Below are 19,865 nucleotides of genomic sequence, written 5' to 3' on the forward strand. Positions count from 1 at the left end.
TTCTGAGGTCGTTCCGGCACAACAGGTGCGGCCTCCGTTAGCCCGTCTATCCATTCAGCTTGGTCAGATAAAACAATATATTCCGTTGCCATATTTTAAAATTCTATCAATTGAATTTTTTTGGCTTCTCGATTGCTGCAACAATAGATTGCCTGAAAGTTGCAGCTACATAATGCGTTACCTGATCTGCAACAACAATAGGTTGTATACGGATGCAACGAGACCTTGCGCAGGTCCTGCGCCATATGCTGAGGACGGGCAAACAACAATAGGCTGTTTCACATGGGTATCAACAAGATCCCGTTTTTTCCTCCAGCCAATAGGCTAGTTGGAGGAGGCAACAATAGGTTGCACTCCCTCCATCGCGGCCTTAAAGACCTTGTTCATACGTTGCCGGCAGAGCCTTTTCGGCAGCAGCTGCCTCACTGTTTGGAGTGGGTGGTTGAAGTCATGGAATATAAAGAACAAGAGTGTGAAACCCTGAAGTTAACATTCTTGTCCTCTTCCCCAATTGTGCCAATCTGAATATCATTTATTTAGATTTATGTCGCTTCCACCAAGGCTATCCGGATTAGCGGTGGATTTGGGGAATTTCGAGCCATCTCAGATTCCAACCAGCTTCAAGATTGTTGGAAAAAATATTTTTGTTAAACTCTGAGATATGGCTACAATCGAAAATACAAAATCAAATAAATGCGAAATTAAATTCGAGCCTCACGTAGCACACGATTTTCTTGAAGCAAATTAGGCCTTCCACCAATCCGCCTCTGGATAGAACGAATTATCAACGAAATTCAAAAAATCAAGCAAAATTTTCAGAATGAATTTTTTTTTGGAATTGATATTATGTCTTCCATTAGAAAGGGAGAAAAGTATAATATATATATATATAAAACTGTCCACGTGTACCCAATAACAGTCACCTGTCCTATTAGTTTTATGATTATCTTTTGAGTGTGGATTCTATAAAATATAAAATAGTAAAAGTAACGTGTTGAAAATGATTATTATAACTAATAATAAAGAAAGTAATTTAAATTTTGAGATGGATATAAAAGATAAAAAAATAACGAAATAAAACTGTCCACAAGTACCCAACAACAGTCACTTGTCCTCTTACTTTTATGATTATCTTTTGCGTGTGGATTCTATAAAATATAAAATAATAAAAGTAACTTGTTGAAAGTGATTATTATAACTAATAATAAAGAAAGTAATTTAAATTTTGAGATGGATATAAGAGATAAAAAAATAACGAAATAAAAGTAATATCTATAAATAATGTTATCATGGTTCCAAATTCACATTTCACACCACCAATTATCCTAATAATATATTTATATTAATATTAATATTATTTTTTTAAAAATAAACTGGTATATATTATTGAACGAAAAAAATATATCAATTTATTATTTTAACTTATAATTTAATTTTTATTGACATATAATATTTTAAAGTATAATATATTATCTCACTAAAAAGTAAATATTATATTAAATAATTATTTTAATTTTAATTTAAATTAAAACTACAAATATAGCAACAGGTGAATAAATTAAACCCACCAGCCTGGCTACTTCATCAAAAATACGCTGTACAAAGAGAGAGCCTCACTGAAAAGACACATATACCCTTGAATCTAGACAGTGCTAAAAGGACACAATTACCCTTGGATGCGGAATGGTATGCTGATTTCCATTTATTACAATTGACTACAAATCATCTCCAGAAGCTTCCTAAACCCCTCATCTCATTTCTTCTTAAACCCTACCTGCGAGCTCCGGCTCCACCCTCTCCAAATTTGTGCGAGCATCTCACATTCACTCAGCTCACATTCTGCCAATATGCACAGGCTTCCGAGGCGTTCCGTCTCCGCCGTCATCCGTGGCGCCGCCGTGCGTTACCGGCCGATTTCTTCATCCTCGATAGCTTTCGATCATCACCCGGTAATTTCTTTCCGGCGCTTCTTTCTGTTATTTTTTATTTGTGTTCTGGTTTATTCACGGTGCATTTCTCTCGTTTTGTACTTTCTTTTTTCTTATCTGGGTGGATTCATTTGGTGTTGTTCTTTATTATGCATTCGGATTGTGCTTGTCCACATGCCTGAGCTTGTTTCTGCTCCTAAACTTTTATCACGGTAAATTCAATGGTTTTGTTGTCGGATTTACGGTCTTTGCACTTTCATTTTCTCAACGAGTTATTGCAGAGCGGATTTAGCTCTTTGTGCTGTGTTTCAACTTGGGAATAGATGCACTTTGGGAGCTGTGGGATTTTTCTAATTGTAATTAGAATATGATTGGTTTTTCATCTGAGTAATTCCTCTATACTTCCGTGATGTAGTCCGGAGATGAAACACAGAAGAGGTGGTTCTCTGTGTTGATTAATGGTAGCAGCCATGGTATCGCTAGCATAAAACCCTATAACCTCAAGGATGAACCTGTTCTTGGCTGTCGGCATGAGTCAACTGCTGCTGCATCTGATTCATCTGCTCCATCAGCTGAAAAGTTTGAGTACCAAGCGGAGGTGAACTTAATTCTTGGCATACCTCATTTATTGTCCGACTAACCACAGCATAATGTTTTGGCAACTGCTGTTTGTGGCAGGTTAGCCGCTTAATGGACCTTATTGTCAACAGTTTGTATAGCAACAAAGAGGTGTTTCTTCGAGAACTTATCAGGCATGCCACTTCCCTATATTTCATCTTTTTCTGTGTATACATTTGTCTTTAAGAGTAAACTGCAGCTTTCGAGGGAAGCAAGTTGAAAGAATATTTGAATGATTAATGATTAATTGAGTCACATAGGTGTCTTTTATGTGTAATGTCTTCGGTGTTCTGAAATGCTCACCGATTTTGATTGATTTGCATAAATCTTTGTGTTTGGGTTGACACTTAAAACAAGATAAGGGCATTGTATCATAGATGGATGCGACCCAATGAAAGATTAGGCAAGCAGATAGCAATGGCAGGGTTTCATCATGCAGTAAGAGAACACATTCAAGAGAATAGTAACTAAGGTTATTTGAAGATGGCAATGGTAAAAATAATGAATGATCTTATAGCCAATTATTCTATTCTAGAAGGCAAATTTATAGGAAGGTTCTTTGCTGTTAGCTTTTCTCTAACGCATGCTAAATGGATTTATGATGTATACTTACGACCGAGGAAACATCCGACAACGACTATTGGAACTTTTATGCTTAGTGATTTATGAATTTTTTATTTTATTTTTTATTTTCTAATCTGAATACTAACGAGTTATTTTTCGTATTATTACAAGCAATTGAATGATGTATGAATACAATTTCATGATTTTTCCTTTTATTGACTCATTTATATATGTGTATTTCTTGTATTAACTCTTTAATTATTTATTATTATTTTAATATGTTAATTGAATTTGTACGAAAACACAATTCTATTGAAAAAGAAGTTTAGTAATTACTGTAAAATATTATCATTTTTGAGGAGGTTTATGGGCGTTTGTGACTTTTGGCTTTTTTTTTTAATCATATAGAAAATCATAAAATATCCCACATGTATATCCCATTATTGTTTTTGTCTTTTATTTATCTCGTTGACAAAATATATCCTACATGTTTGTAAAAAAGTGGCTATTTCTATCATGGCCACGCTTGACCGTGCGTGGTGGGAACGTCACGCGCGGTCAAAGGACAAAAATAACGATTTTTGTAGACATGTAGGATATATTTTGCTAACGAGATGATTGCAGGACATAAGTGATAATGAAATATGCTTGTGAAATATATTTTGCAATTTTCCCCAAGTAAGTTATATGTACATATATTTATTGTCGTACTTTTCCCCCCATTAAGTGACATTACCAAGCAGGCCCTACAAGGGTTCTCTGTTGTGTACCTGGAGCATTTTTTTGTTGTGTTGATATGTAAGATCATCTTTGCCAGCTGACGGCTATGTGTCTTTGTTAATGCCCATGCATTTACGTTTTGTGAAATGCTGAGAAAATTAAATGTTGGTCCACAGCAACGCAAGTGATGCCTTGGACAAACTGAGATTTCTTGCTGTTACTGAACCTGGGCTCTTGAAGGATGCAGTTGATCTTGATATCCGAATCCAAACTGACAAAGATAATGGAATAATTACAATTACGTAAGTTTGTAAATCACGAGCCATACTTTCATCTCTACAGTGTATCTTTCTAACGCATGGTTGTCGTCCAGAGACACTGGTATTGGGATGACACGCCAGGAGCTTGTTGACTGTCTTGGTACAATTGCACAAAGTGGAACTGCTAAATTCTTAAAAGCACTGAAGGTGCAATTCTTTTGGTGAATTGAACCTTTTGCTTTCTGTTTTGGAATAATACAAAAACTATATTTTACTTCACCTTGTATTGGTTGACAGGATAGCAAGGATGCTGGTGCTGACAGCAATTTAATTGGTCAGTTTGGTGTGGGATTCTATTCAGCGTTCCTTGTTTCTGAGCGGGTATATAATGTCTCATCTAAGCTAAATCTATCCGCTTGAGTTGAGGCGCATCTCTTTTTCCTGTTTACTTCTTCTCTGGCCTTTTAGGCTAAATATCTTTTGTACTTTGGAAGGTTGAAGTGTCCACAAAGAGCCCTAAATCAGATAAACAGTATGTATGGGAAGGAGAAGCAAACTCAAGTTCCTATAGCATTCGAGAAGAGACAGATCCTGCTAAGCTTATTCCTAGAGGAACTCGACTAACACTTCATCTCAAGGTTGGCACACTTTTCTTATTTGATGTAATTTAGCTTTAAGGAATTTTTGAGCTGCTCCTTATATTTCAGTTCTGTGTATTATCAGCATGATGACAAAGGTTTTGCACACCCAGAAAGAATCGAGAAGCTTATCAAAAACTATTCGCTATTTGTTTCATTCCCCATTTACACATGGCAAGAGAAAGGATACACTAAAGAGGTATGCTGTCAAAGTCTTTTAATCATCATTGATATTGGTTTGACATTGACCTTTTGTTTTCTACTTCTGGTAATTGCTCTCCTGCAATAAAAAGATAAAAGGTATACCCTCGGTTGTGAGAAGAGATAGTTAACACTTATGATTAGTTATCTTATATTTTAAAACCACGCCACTCTAATATTTTGTTAAAGATCTGTACATCTGTCTTGATTTTGAAGGCAGTTGCGTGGTTTTCCTTCCTAGTGTTCACAATGATTTAAAATTGTGTAGGTTGAGGTTGATGAGGATCCTGCTGATGCTAGTAAGGATGGACAAGATGGCAAAACTGAGGTAAGATTTAAAGTTGCATATATTTTAAAGCCAGCAGGAACTGACTACAGAACTTCTGAACCTATGTACTGTTTCTGGTGGAACAGAAAAAGAAGAAGACCAAGACTGTTGTTGAACGATACTGGGATTGGGAGCTTCTAAATGAGACCCAACCAATATGGGTGAGGCTGCTAATTTGTGTATTTGACTTGATTTTCTCAGTAAATGCTTTTGCATGAAATTTAATAGTTCTGGTTGTTGCAGTTGCGTAACCCCAAGGAAGTCACCACGGAGGAGTACAATGAATTTTACAAGAAAACATTTAATGAATATTTGGAGCCCCTGGCCTCTTCACACTTCACCACTGAGGTTGTATCTAAATTAAACCATTAACCTGATGTCTTTTGTTTTCAGGCCCTAACTCAACCTGGTATCTATCATACAACTGCAGTAAATACTTTTTATTATATGTTCTTTGAAGATATTATACTAGGAGATAAGCCTTGGAAGAATGATGCAAAACTCATTGACATTATGACAGTAGATCTCTGTCATGTTAATTGTTATTCATACTGTATTGGTTGTTGCAGGGTGAAGTGGAGTTCAGGTCTGTTTTGTATGTGCCATCTATAACACCCACAGGGAACGATGACATAGTCAATCCCAAGACAAAGAATATAAGGCTTTATGTGAAGCGTGTCTTCATTTCTGATGACTTTGATGGTGAATTGGTAAGGGAAAAATAAATGTTCTGTAAGTATACATTTTTTTTTTCATGAGTCAATCATTGTCTTCTTTCTATTTGGAGCAGTTCCCACGGTACTTGAGTTTCATCAAAGGTGTTGTGGATTCGAATGATCTTCCCTTGAATGTCTCACGTGAAATCCTTCAAGAAAGTCGTATTGTAAGTATATTGAGTGAATTATCTTCTTCTTGTGGATACAGTTGGCTGCTATTTGAGATTTTGGGCTATATGCTGATTCTAAAATTATTATTGCTTGCTGTTTAGGTGAGGATTATGAGGAAACGACTGGTGCGCAAGGCATTTGACATGATTCTGGGAATAACCTTGAGTGATAATAGAGATGTATGTCCCTTCCTTGCTTTTTATTGGAATTTCTAAGAAAACAAAGTGGAATTCCCAAAGCTGTTACTATTTTTGTGTTTCTTGTTAGTAAAGCAGAACATTATCTGACTTGCTTTCACTAATCAATGAGCCTTCTAAGGCTACTTGTTATAATTTGGCTGCTCGTTTTCTCTTCAGGACTATGTGAAATTCTGGGAAAACTTTGGCAAACACCTGAAATTAGGTTGCATTGAAGATCGTGAGAACCACAAACGCATTGCTCCATTGCTGCGGTTCTTCTCTTCCCAGAGTGAGGAGGAAATGATCAGCTTGGATGAGTATGTCGAAAACATGAAATCAGATCAGAAAGATATTTATTACATTGCTGCAGACAGCATATCCAGTGCAAGGAATACACCCTTCTTAGAGAAACTCGTTGAAAAGGATATGGAAGTGAGTTCTATTAAATATCTTGACATGGCTTCTTCTGTTGGCCTTGCATGCTTTCTGCTCATTCTAATTCAATCGATGCAGGTTTTATTTTTAGTAGACCCTATTGATGAAGTTGCCATCCAAAATCTGAAAGCGTACAAAGACAAGAACTTTGTTGACATCAGCAAAGAAGATTTAAATCTGGGTTAGTTTATGAAAAACCTCTCATTTAAACATTTGGTGGTGGCTATTTCCCTTTAGATTTTTTAAAACACTGAATATAACATGCTTGTTTTAGATATTTTCAAGTTAGAGCTCGGATAAATTTAATTTTCTACGATGGATATGTGGATGCCCGTGAAAGTAAATAGTTGGATATCTTTCTGTTCAATGATTTGCTTCCAGAAGTTAGTTATGACATGAATGTACATCTCCAATGTCCTTGAGTGTACCGTTAATAATTTCTGTCATGTGATTTCTTTATTGATCCTGGCCCATGGGGTTTCTCATGTACAATAACTTATTGCAGGTGATCAAAATGAGGAGAAGGAAAAAGAGATCAAACAAGAATTTGGTCAGACTTGTGACTGGATTAAAAAACGTTTAGGTGATAAAGTCGCCAGCGTTCAAATCTCAAACCGCCTGAGCTCGTCGCCTTGTGTTCTTGCATCCGGGAAATTTGGCTGGTCTGCCAATATGGAGAGGTGATGTGCCTATTTAGTGTTCATACATCCACAAAAATACAGTCTATTTATCTAAATTTTCCACAGGTTAATGAAATCCCAAGCAGTAGGAGACCCCTCAAGGCTCGAGTTTATGAGAAGCAGGAGAGTTTTCGAAATCAATCCCGATCATCCAATCATCAAAACCTTGAATGTACGGTTTCTTCATTAAAACCACTTCTCCGATGTTTCAAACTATGGGCAGTTTTGTTTCCACTGCTAATCATAATACTCTTAACAAAATCCCAATGCAGACTGTGTCCAAGACTAACCCAAATGACGAGGAAGCGATGAGAGCAATCGATCTTTTGTACGACACGGCTTTAATATCCAGTGGGTTCACCCCCGAGAGCCCAGCGCAACTCGGAGGAAAAATCTACGAGATGATGAGCATGGCACTTTTAAGCAAGTGGGGCGACGGTGATGGATTCCAGCAACAGATGAACACCCACACTCCTCAAGTCCCAGAAACCGTCGAAGCCGAGGTTGTCGTCAACGAGCCTGCTGAAGCTGGTCACACCAACAAATAATCAAGAATAATAGAGACAGGCCCTTATATATCAATCCACAGTTTACACTACATGGTATGTTAACTCTTTCTGTTATTTGCCATTGAACAGTTTTGCTAGTGATGAAAAAATTTACATGGAACATGTGTTAAGCCACTCACTACAAATTGATTTTTCTTGCAACTATGGCAGTTCTTACCATTGCACAAGATATCCAGCAAACTTGTGTGATCAATATTACTTCATATTGTTCGTAAACTAAAATGGACATGTGATGAGTGTTCGTTCTTACAGAAACAACATATCCAGTTGGAGGACCACCTTTAATTTAGATATTATGGAAAGAGAAAATTTCGAGTCAAAATCGGTTAGGTTGTCTCTTGCTCAGTCAATTTTGTTATTTATTACCCACTTGATTATTCTGCCATATTAGTACATGAAAACGTCTCTCGTTTCTTTTCCTAATATTCTGAATCAAATAATTGGGAAATTAAAACTAAAAAATAAAAAAGAGAAAAGAAAAGAAGCCTCTGTCCAGAACACTGCAATAAATATTTATTTTAATCAACAGGAGGAGACTGGAGAGGGTGTTGAAATCTGGCCTGGCATACAATACAATGAATTAATAACTTAGGTCCACCACACAACACAAATGTCAATTGTCGTATCCGGACAATACAACAATAAAATAACGAAATTAAAAGCATTTCTGGTTGCAGTAATAATGGTCAAACCAATCATGGCATCGATTAGAGAGTTTAATTAGCACAAGTAACCAACTTACTTGGCCTCTCCTCTCAGTTAATTAAATTATTAATTATCAGAAAAAAATTTCGTATTAGGTCTCTAGACACATCCTTAATTTAATAATGTGTAGGGTGGGGCCACTAGACATGCACGGCCAATTCTTGTCACGTCATCAACAATATTTTATTTTATTTGGTAGGAATCAATTATCTTCTTCCAAACCCACGTAAATATACAAAAAAATAAAATAAAAATTATAATAAATATAAATATCACCAAAGGATAAATGCGCAGCTTAAGCAGAGGGACACGCCACCAGGCGGAAGCGCATTCTAGCAACTGTCCCACTTGCTAATTAAATATGCGCCACCTATTTTTCTGTATTTTATTTTTCACTGCTACCTTCTGTCTGTCATCAAAAGCAGCCTCAGAATAGATGCCCAACCCCAACCCCAAACCCCATCCCCCATCCCCCACCCCCATCCCCCACCACTCCTTTTTCCCCTTTCAGAAATCTGAGCTGAGCACTAAAAAAAACTCACTGCCCTGGTTCTCCTCCAATCACCCTTTTACCCAGCTTAATCTCCATCTCTATCTCTGTATATATGTGTGAATTATTGTGTAGTGTTATTATTGTATGGATACACATACATAGGTGTAATGTAGTAATATACAGCACATAGGTTCAGTAGTGAGTGGCAGCAGTGCGGCAGAAAAAAACAAAATAAGCATCTTTAAACGCTGATGGTTGGGTCTCTTTCAACATAAAGTAAAAGAAATTGCAAAAAGAGGAGGGAGAGAAGGTGAAGTAAGGGAGGACAGTTAGTGAATGAGAGAGAGAGAGAGAGAGTTCTGAAATGGAGCGTGTCCCTGCTTTTACTTGTGGGAGAACTACTTTTCATTACTACATCTATTGTTCGTGTTCTTTTTTTTAATAATTTCCTCGAATAATGAGTGCCAATTCTTGTCTTTGTTTCTCTTGGCCTTTCCCCACATAGATGATGATGAGATAATGATGTATTGTACCCAACATCAAAATCCTCTAAAATCTCTCAAGAACATCAGAGAGAGAAAGGGGAGGGGAGGGGGGAGGGTCATCACTCAGGGGTTAAAGGGGGAAAAGAGGGGCACCTTCTTTTTATTCCACATTGAATAATTGGTTCCAGTTGGATTTGGGGTGAAACCAACTGGATTTCTTTCAATCCAATACCTCTTGATGATGTGTATTCTTTGAGTGTGTTTCTTTTTTGATCCTCCTTTTGTTATCTCCTTTCTTATTCCATCTCTCCCGCTCCTCACATTTAGGGGTTTTGCGTGTGCCTTGTTGATGATGCATCAAAGAAAGGGGCCCCGAATCTGCCTCCTTTTTACTGATCCCTGCTGCAGCCACTCCAAATCAGCTTCTGAGCTGTGTGTTTCTTTTGTTTTGGCATGATTGCAAGTCCAAGTTTGGAGGATTTTTTTTGTTGAGGGTTTTTTTTTTCCTGTGTCTTCAGAGATTGTACTCAGCATCACTTTCTTCACATGTTGCTCTGAGATAATTTGGAATTTTGCTGCACTGCTGAATTCCCTGCTCAATCCACAGCTGCCTGAGTTGCAGATTTTGATTCTCTATATATCTAGGCGCTTTAAACAGCTTCCCTTCTTGAAAGCCACTTTATCCTGAAAATATTACACTTTCTTTTCTGTTTTTCGGTGGAGAAGGGCGATCAAGAATCTTCAATTCGAATTGATTACATGGCTCTTGTGGGTTTTCGTTGAGCTTTTGCTTGATTTTAGGGTATTTTGCCTGATTGCAGATTTTGGAATAATTCTTGTGAAGTTCGAAGGTTGCTCGTCTGAAGATCTTAGATTGCATTTGAATTGTGCCAAACTAGCCAAGGGCTGTATGAATAATTTGAAGTGGTGGCTCTTGTTGGATCTTCCTTGATTTTGTGCTTGCTTTCTTTGGAATAGTTTCTCAACTCTAGCTTGGTCTTAAAATCAGTCTCTCACAAGATGTGCTAGTGTGTTTTTGGTGAAGATGTCTTCCAATCACAAGCATTCTTGCTCAAATGGAAATATATCGCCCTCTTACAATCTGAAGGAGGGTAAAAGGGGGTTGTTGCGGCGAAAAGCAAGAAGTAGAAGATTGAAACAAGGTCTTGCATTATTGGTTGTTTTGTTTGTGTTAATGTGGGTCTTGACTTGCTTGAGCAGTGGGTCATTAGGCTGGAAAGTGAAGACTCGTGTTAGAAATGAAGATCATTCTAATGATTCATCCGAGAACTGCAACGCGGAGAAAGTGAGCACTGCTGTCGCATCTTTAATAATAATGAACATCTATCTATGTTGCTCACTCATACTGTGTGATTGACGGCAATCATTTGTATGCATTCAGGTTTTGATGATGGCTTATTTTGTCTATTTTGTGGAATTCTGCAAGATAAGTTAGATAGAACATGAACTTACTCAGTTGAATTAGATGATAAAATGGCTATTGTAACTATATATCACTGTTACATCTGTCAATTAAGGGCATTGTTGTATAATGGAATTGTGATATTGCTATCGGAAGTAGTTTGGTGATTTTATGAACTAATATAGCGAATGCTTGTTCAATACTTACTTGATGCCAGTTTTAATGGATTTACATTCAATTAATAAGCTGTCAAATTAAGTTGTTGAAATAGTGCTTTATTTCTTAGTGTAATGATCATGGTATCTTTTTATTGTCTCTTAACGGTGTTCACGCATTTAAATAGCTCATCTTTGAATGCAAGTTATGCATCAAACCTAGTACATATAATAATCCAGTCTTAGGATGTTTCTCATCAGTTATTAATGCATAAAAGTAAAATTGAACTTCAAACTAAATGCTAGAGGATCCCTTATTGCTAGTCTGTCCTTATCTAATTAATTGTAAGATCAATGGCTTCCGGGGTCATGATAAAAAGTACATAGTTAATTTTCTGTTTGCTACCCGCACTACCTAATGAGTTTGATCTCTCTGCATTATTTCTCTTATCTACTTTGAGGTCAGGATTCTTAGTTTTTCACAGCGTACGGATATCAAAATAATGAATGTCTTAAATTGAGCTATTTTCGATAGCAAATTATTTCCATTTTAAAAGATTCTTGCTACGCCCCTGATTGTGAGTGCTGTTTTTGTCTTCATTCAAAAACTTACTGTCCCCTGTGTGGCTGTGTCTTCCAGATTGCATGTTCCGAGTGCTGTAGTTCTGTAGCATGTGCGCTTAAGATGCTAGGTTCTGAGAATCAGATCTTCCAAAAGCAATGTAAATTGGTGACTGAAAATTTTGAGCTCAGTGCACATTGCTCTTCACTACAGAACACTAATGCTAAATGTCTTGGTTCACTGCCGGCTGAGGAGATTTCTGCATTAACCATTCGGAATTCCACGCTTTCATCAATATCTACTGCACAGATATGTTACAAAGAGGTAAGGTGCTTGTGTGATTCTAAGTTGAAACCCTTTGAGTAGACTTTGGAAGTCATTACTTCACCAGTTTTTCTTTTCTCAATAGTATATTCCACGTCCGGTTTGAAGAAGATACTGAAATACATAGCTGAATTAGGAGCTACTTATAAAATGTGAGGAATGCCTTGAGATATAAATTGGGAATTTTGTCGCTTTATAGGACATTTTCCCCTTGTTTTCTTTTGTTGAATTTTTAAATCTACGACTAATCGAGAAATAACTTAAAAGACTCGTCATTCATCAAATTATGGCTCATTATTTCCTTTTTGTAGTTCCCTAATTATGACTTCACTTAGGCACATGCTAAAAGATTGTCTGCCAATAAGTCAATAACAATATGTGTCTTAACTGCTTTAGTGATATACTATGTTGTGTACTCTTTATTTTGTCCTCTTTTTGTCCCTATAAAGACTGAAACAGATATTCAAACGCTTTATCTCCTTGCTTTGGCTTCCTTCAGAATGAATTGCAAATGCGAGAGTTTCATGCTCGTACTGCAGATCATTGTGAGAACATTTATCTCAGGTTTGCCAAAATATTCTTGTGGATCTTTGTTGGAATGGCTGTAAGCTACAACCTTCGCAAGTTATATGAACAACGTAGGGGTCAAACGAATGAGCTGGTACAGCAGCAACCATTATTGCTGCAGCATCCTCAGTTGCCACTGTACGCGCAACATCACTCCCGAAGCACTGGAAAGTGGAGGAAGAAGCTTCTGGTTATTTTTGTCTTAGGTGGCGTTATTTTCTCTGTTTGGTTGTTCTGGTATTTACATGAAGATATAAGGTTGAGAAGGAAAGAAACTCTGGCAAGCATGTGTGATGAGCGCGCACGAATGCTCCAGGACCAATTCAATGTCAGCATGAACCATGTTCATGCCTTGGCCATTCTTATTTCTACATTCCATCATGGGAAGCAACCTTCTGCTATTGATCAGGTACAAATGCTAGTATTTGCTAGTAATTTCATACATTCTGAGTGAATTGTGTTGTGATCTATGTATGTGGTGATGAGCTGGCAATATAATTTCCCTTGTCTGCCTTTTGGATGATACAGAAAACATTTGAAGATTATACTGAGAGAACAGCTTTTGAGAGACCTCTTACTAGTGGTGTTGCTTATGCTTTGAGAGTTCGCCACTCAGAGAGGAAGCGCATTGAGAAACAGTATGGATGGTCGATCAAGAAAATGGATGTTGAAGATCAAACTTTAGCTCAAGACTATAACCCAGAGAACTTCCGCACCTCACCTTTTCAAGATGAATATGCCCCTGTTATTTTCTCACAGAAAACTGTTTCTCACATCTTATCAATCGATATGATGTCTGGCAAGGTGCACTTCTAGAAGTCATATTTTATTATATTCTGAATACAACTTGACCTAATGACTACTTTTTGTGAAAGTGAAGACCTACTGTTTACTTTTGTATCACGTAAGGTGTGTTTAAAATTTTGTTATGCTTCAGGAAAATGTAATTTTCAAGATTTGAGAACCCCCACTGTGGTTTAACAGTGATTAGTTGATTTTTGTAGAGAGTACTCTTCTAGATTAATTATACCTTCAGTTCTCGTTGAGTGAGTTTCATCAACATGCGGTTGTGCATTCCTTATGTCTTTCACACATACATTTTTTGCTGAAATATGTTGTAAACAGTGTTTTAAATGCACAATATTTACACTTAAGACACTTGCATGCGTGACAGTATTATGATTTACATGGTAACCAGAATAAAAACTCTTGCCTTCTTGTGCAAAAATCATGTCCAGACTTGAAACTCATGGGGTTCTAATAACATCCTCTTACGATTATAATTTATGTAGGCAGCTGGCAACAAGCTTGCGACCACTAAACAGACCTTGATATCCTGTATATTGAACAACTATAAACTATGTATAATAACATCATATATATATATATATCAGTTCCATAGTGCATTTGGAATCTTGAAATGATGCAAACACGGCTTTGTTTCTTTCTTTAGGGTCTATACATTATCTTTAGTGTGGGTTATTATGACTGCTGATATATATATATATATGAGGCTTCATACCTTAGGTGGCTCATACTTGTCATATTAGCATTTGGTATTGGTTAAAGTCTCGTGTTCTTTCTAAGTGCCTTTCAAGGTGCATTTCATGTAAATTAGCAATCAACAATTTGAATTCATAAAAGCAGTAGCATTAACAAGAAATAATTATTTTGCTTGCTAAAGATGCAGATGTATGATAAGAAGCAAGTGTTAGAGTTTTTTTTTTTTTTTTTTCTCTTTCCTATCTTTGGCTCACTGATTCAACTTATTTTTTTCGCTTCGTTCACAGGAAGACCGAGAGAATATATTGCGAGCTAGAGCTTCTGGAAAAGGAGTCCTGACATCACCTTTCAAGCTATTAAAATCCAATCACCTTGGCGTTGTACTTACTTTTGCCGTCTACAATGCTGACCTTCCACCCAATGCGACACCTGTGCAGCGAATAAATGCTACAGTAGGGTAAGTATTGCTACTGTGTAGACTCTTTGTTGTTTAATAAAATAATATAAACATAGCATAATCATGCATTAAGTAACATGGTGTTTGATCGCTACTCAGATATCTATTATCCTTCACACTCCTTATGAGAATAGCATATTAAGGATACCCTCTCAGGAATAGATACGCCTGATTGTATTCATCGAAAGAAACTTAGAATATCCCCTAGATTCCCTCATAACTTCTTGTTGATGTTCTCATTGCTGTAGTGAGCATTTAATGATCCGAAATTGCTCCTTGTAAGTCTTCTTCCCATAGTGGATACTAACTACTCTTCTCTCTGTATTACATCACCCACAACAAGCTGTCTTGCTCATACCTACTTCTCCTTATTATTTCCCTTTGCAATAGACTAATCCGATTGCTGAATTCTTATTATAGAAATTATTTTAAGATCCAGTTTTGACTTATTATAGTGACCCAAGTAAACACACACCAACAATTCTTCCTCTTCTCATCATTTGGAATACATGCCCAACCTGTGTTCAACAACTCTTGAGGTTTTTCACTTTTTCCTACAGCTAATTGAGTTATATATTTGATAGCATATCTATGTTTCAGTTTCTTCCAGATCTTTAATTCTTAACCTGCTACCAGAGTTCTTCACTGCTCCTTATATGGGGCTACCAGCTACCTCTCTTGATTATTTGGATAATTCATGCATCTAACTTCAGTCCAAGGCCTTCACTGGATAAACCTTGCGGGATCTCTATCGAAAACTTTCGAACACCATCCATTTGAAGTATCTTTTATCTGATGTCGCTTGTAATTGATAAATTAAAGCCCCATTAGGCCAGATAATTAATAAAACTAAAACAACCAGAGTATATATATTAGTTAAGGAAATTACAGTATTACACAAAAGTAATCTAATCCATTCTTTTACACACTACTGACTCATATACATCATCTCATCATAAGATATATGATTTTTCTGGGACATGCAATTGTCACCTCAATAGTATAACCCTCATCTATGAAGAGTCGAGAGTAATTATTTTTTCTTAATTACACACACATCATTCATCGATGAAAATTTGAAACATCTCTCATGGATATGTTCTCACCTTTTCCTTACCATGTATTGGAGGTTTCAAACTTCTCTTGTATATTTTCACACTAGCAAATATTGCTTCAAATCCCTTACGACTATATCCATGTAGCAATCCCATTTCTCAGGATGTCCACTGTGTAGTACAGTGCAACACTCACGTGTTTTTCTGTAAATAATTTCCTCGTTAATTTGGATTTTAATGGTTTTCTTATAGGTATCTAGGTGCTTCTTATGATGTTCCATCATTAGTTGAGAAGCTTCTACATCAGCTTGCTAGCAAACAGACTATTATTGTGAACGTATATGACACTACTAGTAAAGCTGCTCCAATTCAAATGTTTGGTATGGATGTCGCCGACAATGGATTGTTGCATATAAGCCACCTTGATTTTGGGGATCCAACAAGAAAGCATGAGATGCATTGCAGGTTAGATATTCTTGAGGTTTATCCTGATCAGAAACAGCCTGCATCTAATGTTGTGTTCCATCCCTTCTGTTGCAGGTTTAAAAATAAGCCGCCTCCACCATGGCAAGCTATAACTGCATCTGTTGGAGTACTTGTTATCACTTTGCTTTTAGGTCATATCTTTTATGCAGCCATAAATCAAATTGCTAAAGTGGAACATGACTATCGGGAGATGATGGAGCTCAAGCATCGGGCTGAAGCAGCTGATGTGGCAAAGTCCCAGGTAGAGCTTTGATGATATCATTGCCCTCTGGTTTATTTATGCAATCTAGAGTCATGTATATTATATATAACAGGTCATTTGTAAATGAGCTACCACATCATATTTCTTCTATTTTATTTCTAACTTCAATTTAATTTTCAGTTTCTAGCGACAGTGTCACATGAAATCCGGACACCAATGAATGGAGTTTTGGGTAATTTTTATACTTTAGCATTTCTACCATGCTGGTTGTTTGGTTGAGGTTAGGGCCTTGGGGTAGGCATGTCTTACTTTCAACTGCTGCAAGTCGTACTAATATTGGACATAATACAGGTATGCTTCAGATGCTAATGGACACAAATCTTGATCCCTGCCAACTGAATTATGCTCAGACTGCTCATGATAGTGGAAAAGATTTGATATCATTAATAAACAAGGTTTTGGATCAGGCCAAGATTGAATCTGGAAGGCTTGAATTAGAGGCTGTTCCTTTTGATCTGCGTGCAGTTCTTGACAAGGTCCTATCGATTTTTTCTGGGAAATCTCATGAAAAAGGGATAGAGGTAGAAACCTGAATGCACTCTGAGTGTGTGTGTGTGTTTATGTGTTTATGTACAATTTCCAACACGGGCTACATTTCTACCCTACCTAACTTTGGCTGTCTTTTTGTTATGATTCTCCTATGGGAACAAAGCTGGCAGCTTATGTATCTGAGAAGGTACCAGAAGTGGTCATCGGAGACCAGGAACGATTTGGGCAGATCATCACAAATCTTGTGGGGAATTCAATTAAGGTTTTGTAGCCATCCTTTGATTTTACTCGTTGGATCTTGAATATTGTTGTTTGCGTTTGTTTTTTCCCTTCCTTCTGTTCTTTATACCTTGTTTTAAAGTCTACGTTGTTGGAAGAGTGACTATTGGATGGATATTTTGATTATCAACTTATAAAAATTTTCCCATAGAACTCAATGACATCGGTGTTTATAGTTTCAGGAACTTCATTGCATATGTTTCTTTTTTGATATTACACTCAGGAGGATAAATTGCTCTAGTATCTTATCCATGAACAATTATTATCTGTTTATGTTTTGCAGTTTACGCAAGACAGGGGGCATATTTTTGTTTCTGTTCACTTAGCTGATGAAGTAAGGCTTGCCCTTGATGTGAAGGATGAGGTTCTAAAACAAAGCTTAGGTGCAGGTCAAAGGGATTCGAATGCTTCTTTTAATAATACACTGAGTGGGTGTCCGGTAGTCGATAGAAGGAAAAGTTGGGAAAATTTTAAGAAGCTTGGAGACACTGCCGAAGAATCTGGAAGAATCAAATTGCTTGTAACTGTTGAAGACACCGGCACAGGAATACCTCCTGAAGCACAGGGGCGAATTTTTACGCCTTTTATGCAGGCCGACAGCTCTACATCCCGTAAATATGGTGGAACTGGCATAGGACTGAGCATCAGCGAGCGCTTAGTAGATCTTATGGGTGGAGAAATTGGTTTTGTTAGTGAGCTTAACACTGGCAGTACCTTTACATTTTCTGTATCCTTCAACCAGATGGAAGCAAATTCAGCAGACAAAATGTGGCAGCCATGCAATCCGCCTGTTTCGGAATTTCAGGGACTACGAGCATTAGTCGTTGATGAGAAAAGAATAAGAGCAGAGGTCACAAGATACCATCTTCGAAGACTAGGAATTCATGTGGATATAACTTGCAGTGTGGAGTCTGCCTGCGCTTACCTTTCCGAAAATTACAGGACTAGGTATTCTTCTTTCCATTCCTTTTCTAGAAATTTGTGTTAACGTTGAGGTGCTTTCTGTCATATTCTGGTAATGATTTACGCATTCACTTTGCTTTCGGTTTTATCAGTGCTTCAGAGTCGGACGTGCTTTCTATGGTTCTCATCGACCAAGAAATTTGGGATAACGAAACCTGCTTTCCACTGCATGAAATGATCAAGATAGTGAGAGTCGATAGCTCTGGATACAAATCCAAATCTCGACTGAAGATTTTCTTACTGGCGACTTGCCTAAGCTCCACCGACCTGATCAAGCTTAAGTTAGACGAATTAATGGACGGTTTGATACTAAAGCCTCTGAGATTGAACACATTAATGTCGACATTCCTGGAAGCCGCTGGAAAGAGGCTTGATACAAGGGATAATCCGTCTAATCTTAGAAGTCTTCTCAAAGGCAAACAGATTTTGGTGGTCGATGACAACAGCGTAAACAGAAGAGTGGCTGAAGGTGCTCTAGAGAAGTACGGTGCAGTCGTTACATGTGTAGAAGGAGGCCAGCTTGCCGTTGATTTGCTTAAGCCTCCCCACAAGTTCGATGCTTGCTTCATGGATCTTCAAATGCCCGAAATGGACGGGTAAGCTGTCTCTAAACTTATTTATATCTACATTATATGAGTGAAGTTACGGTCTCTAATTCCCGTTTGTTCCTTTTGCAGGTTTGAAGCTACACGAGAGATTCGAAGGCTTGAAAAGGAATATAATTCAAGAATTGCTTCCGAAAAACCATCATCTTCGTCTGAATGGCACACCCCAATATTAGCTATGACAGCAGATGTCATTCATTCAACAAATGAAGTTTGTGTGACGAGCGGGATGGATGATTATGTATCTAAGCCGTTTGGCGAGGGACAGCTGTACTCCGTGGTCGCACGATTCTTTGAGACAGGATGACCTGGACCAGAACTGACTTTAGGTCTGAAATGAACCAGTTCAGACATTTAACTTCTGACCAGTGTGTTTGTATTCGCTACCACATCGCCAGAGGCTTGTAAAACACACACTTGCAGGACTAATACGGTAACTTCCACACTCTTTGTTTCCCGACTCTTTCATGCCGCTTTTCATGCACCTCGGACTGCAACTTTTTTAGCTCTTGCATTTTAGGAGGGCCTGGAAGTTCAAACAAGATCGAATACATGCTATAGGGGGGAGGATCAAAACATGCATTTCTAACAGCTAATCCACGTCGCTAACTGATGCAGCTGCGCAGGATTTGTCGCGCTTAGAATGACCGGCGCGAAGTACTGCAATATACGCATAGTAGAATCATTGACATGAACCGCAAGAACAGTGTACACATCGAATACTTGCTTGCTATAAGTATATATGTCCACGGTGAAGAAATCTTAGGTTTTTGGCATCAGTGTTTTAGTTTGATGCAGAAGAAAGCATCTCTACATGTATGTATGTGTATATATTATACATATATTTGTGTATAGTTTTGGTAGGAATGAATAGTAATGAGGCAAGATTGTGCTGAGAGTAATGCATAAGATGATCTGAGTTAGTAGGTGGGTTTTATTTTTATTTTTCTTTTATGTATTGTATACAAATTACAATGTAAACAATAGAAGAGAAATAGGTATGCAATAATTAGTTGTATGTGATATATGAATCTGAAATCGGGAT

At 37.4% G+C, this 19,865-nt stretch overlaps 2 protein-coding genes across 4 annotated transcripts; both read left to right on the top strand.

Moving 5' to 3' along the window:
* Window positions 1–1,725: 1,725 nt before the first annotated feature.
* On the top strand, window positions 1,726–8,174 carry LOC127240450 (heat shock protein 90-6, mitochondrial). The gene is made up of 19 exons (XM_051259147.1): window positions 1,726–1,949; window positions 2,344–2,526; window positions 2,607–2,680; window positions 4,007–4,132; window positions 4,204–4,297; window positions 4,388–4,471; window positions 4,585–4,728; window positions 4,814–4,927; window positions 5,198–5,257; window positions 5,344–5,418; window positions 5,501–5,605; window positions 5,827–5,967; window positions 6,048–6,140; window positions 6,246–6,323; window positions 6,501–6,755; window positions 6,837–6,939; window positions 7,264–7,438; window positions 7,505–7,610; window positions 7,711–8,174. The coding sequence occupies exons 1-19, from the start codon at window positions 1,848–1,850 to the stop codon at window positions 7,984–7,986; spliced, it is 2,388 nt and encodes a 795-aa protein (XP_051115104.1). The 5' UTR covers window positions 1,726–1,847; the 3' UTR covers window positions 7,987–8,174.
* A 1,626-nt stretch (window positions 8,175–9,800) lies between these two features.
* LOC127240211 (histidine kinase 2) lies at window positions 9,801–19,763 on the top strand. 3 transcript variants are annotated; one of them, XM_051258758.1, is made up of 14 exons: window positions 9,801–10,996; window positions 11,909–12,154; window positions 12,654–13,130; window positions 13,250–13,525; window positions 14,512–14,681; window positions 15,989–16,201; window positions 16,277–16,463; window positions 16,605–16,656; window positions 16,776–17,005; window positions 17,137–17,235; window positions 17,536–18,200; window positions 18,308–18,811; window positions 18,893–19,253; window positions 19,327–19,763. In XM_051258758.1, exons 1-13 carry the CDS (start codon window positions 10,736–10,738, stop codon window positions 19,125–19,127), a joined length of 3,615 nt encoding a protein of 1,204 aa, XP_051114715.1. In that variant the 5' UTR covers window positions 9,801–10,735; the 3' UTR covers window positions 19,128–19,253; window positions 19,327–19,763. The 3 variants fall into 3 exon arrangements, with proteins under 3 accessions (XP_051114715.1, XP_051114714.1, XP_051114716.1); XM_051258757.1 differs by having other exon boundaries at window positions 19,341–19,763; XM_051258759.1 differs by lacking the exon at window positions 9,801–10,996 and having other exon boundaries at window positions 12,042–12,154; window positions 12,719–13,130; window positions 19,341–19,763.
* The last annotated feature ends 102 nt before the right edge of the window (window positions 19,764–19,865 follow it).

This window comes from Andrographis paniculata, unplaced genomic scaffold, assembly GCF_009805555.1.
Source record: "Andrographis paniculata isolate CXL003 unplaced genomic scaffold, ASM980555v1 Contig79END, whole genome shotgun sequence".
Taxonomy (NCBI): Eukaryota; Viridiplantae; Streptophyta; class Magnoliopsida; order Lamiales; family Acanthaceae; genus Andrographis; species Andrographis paniculata.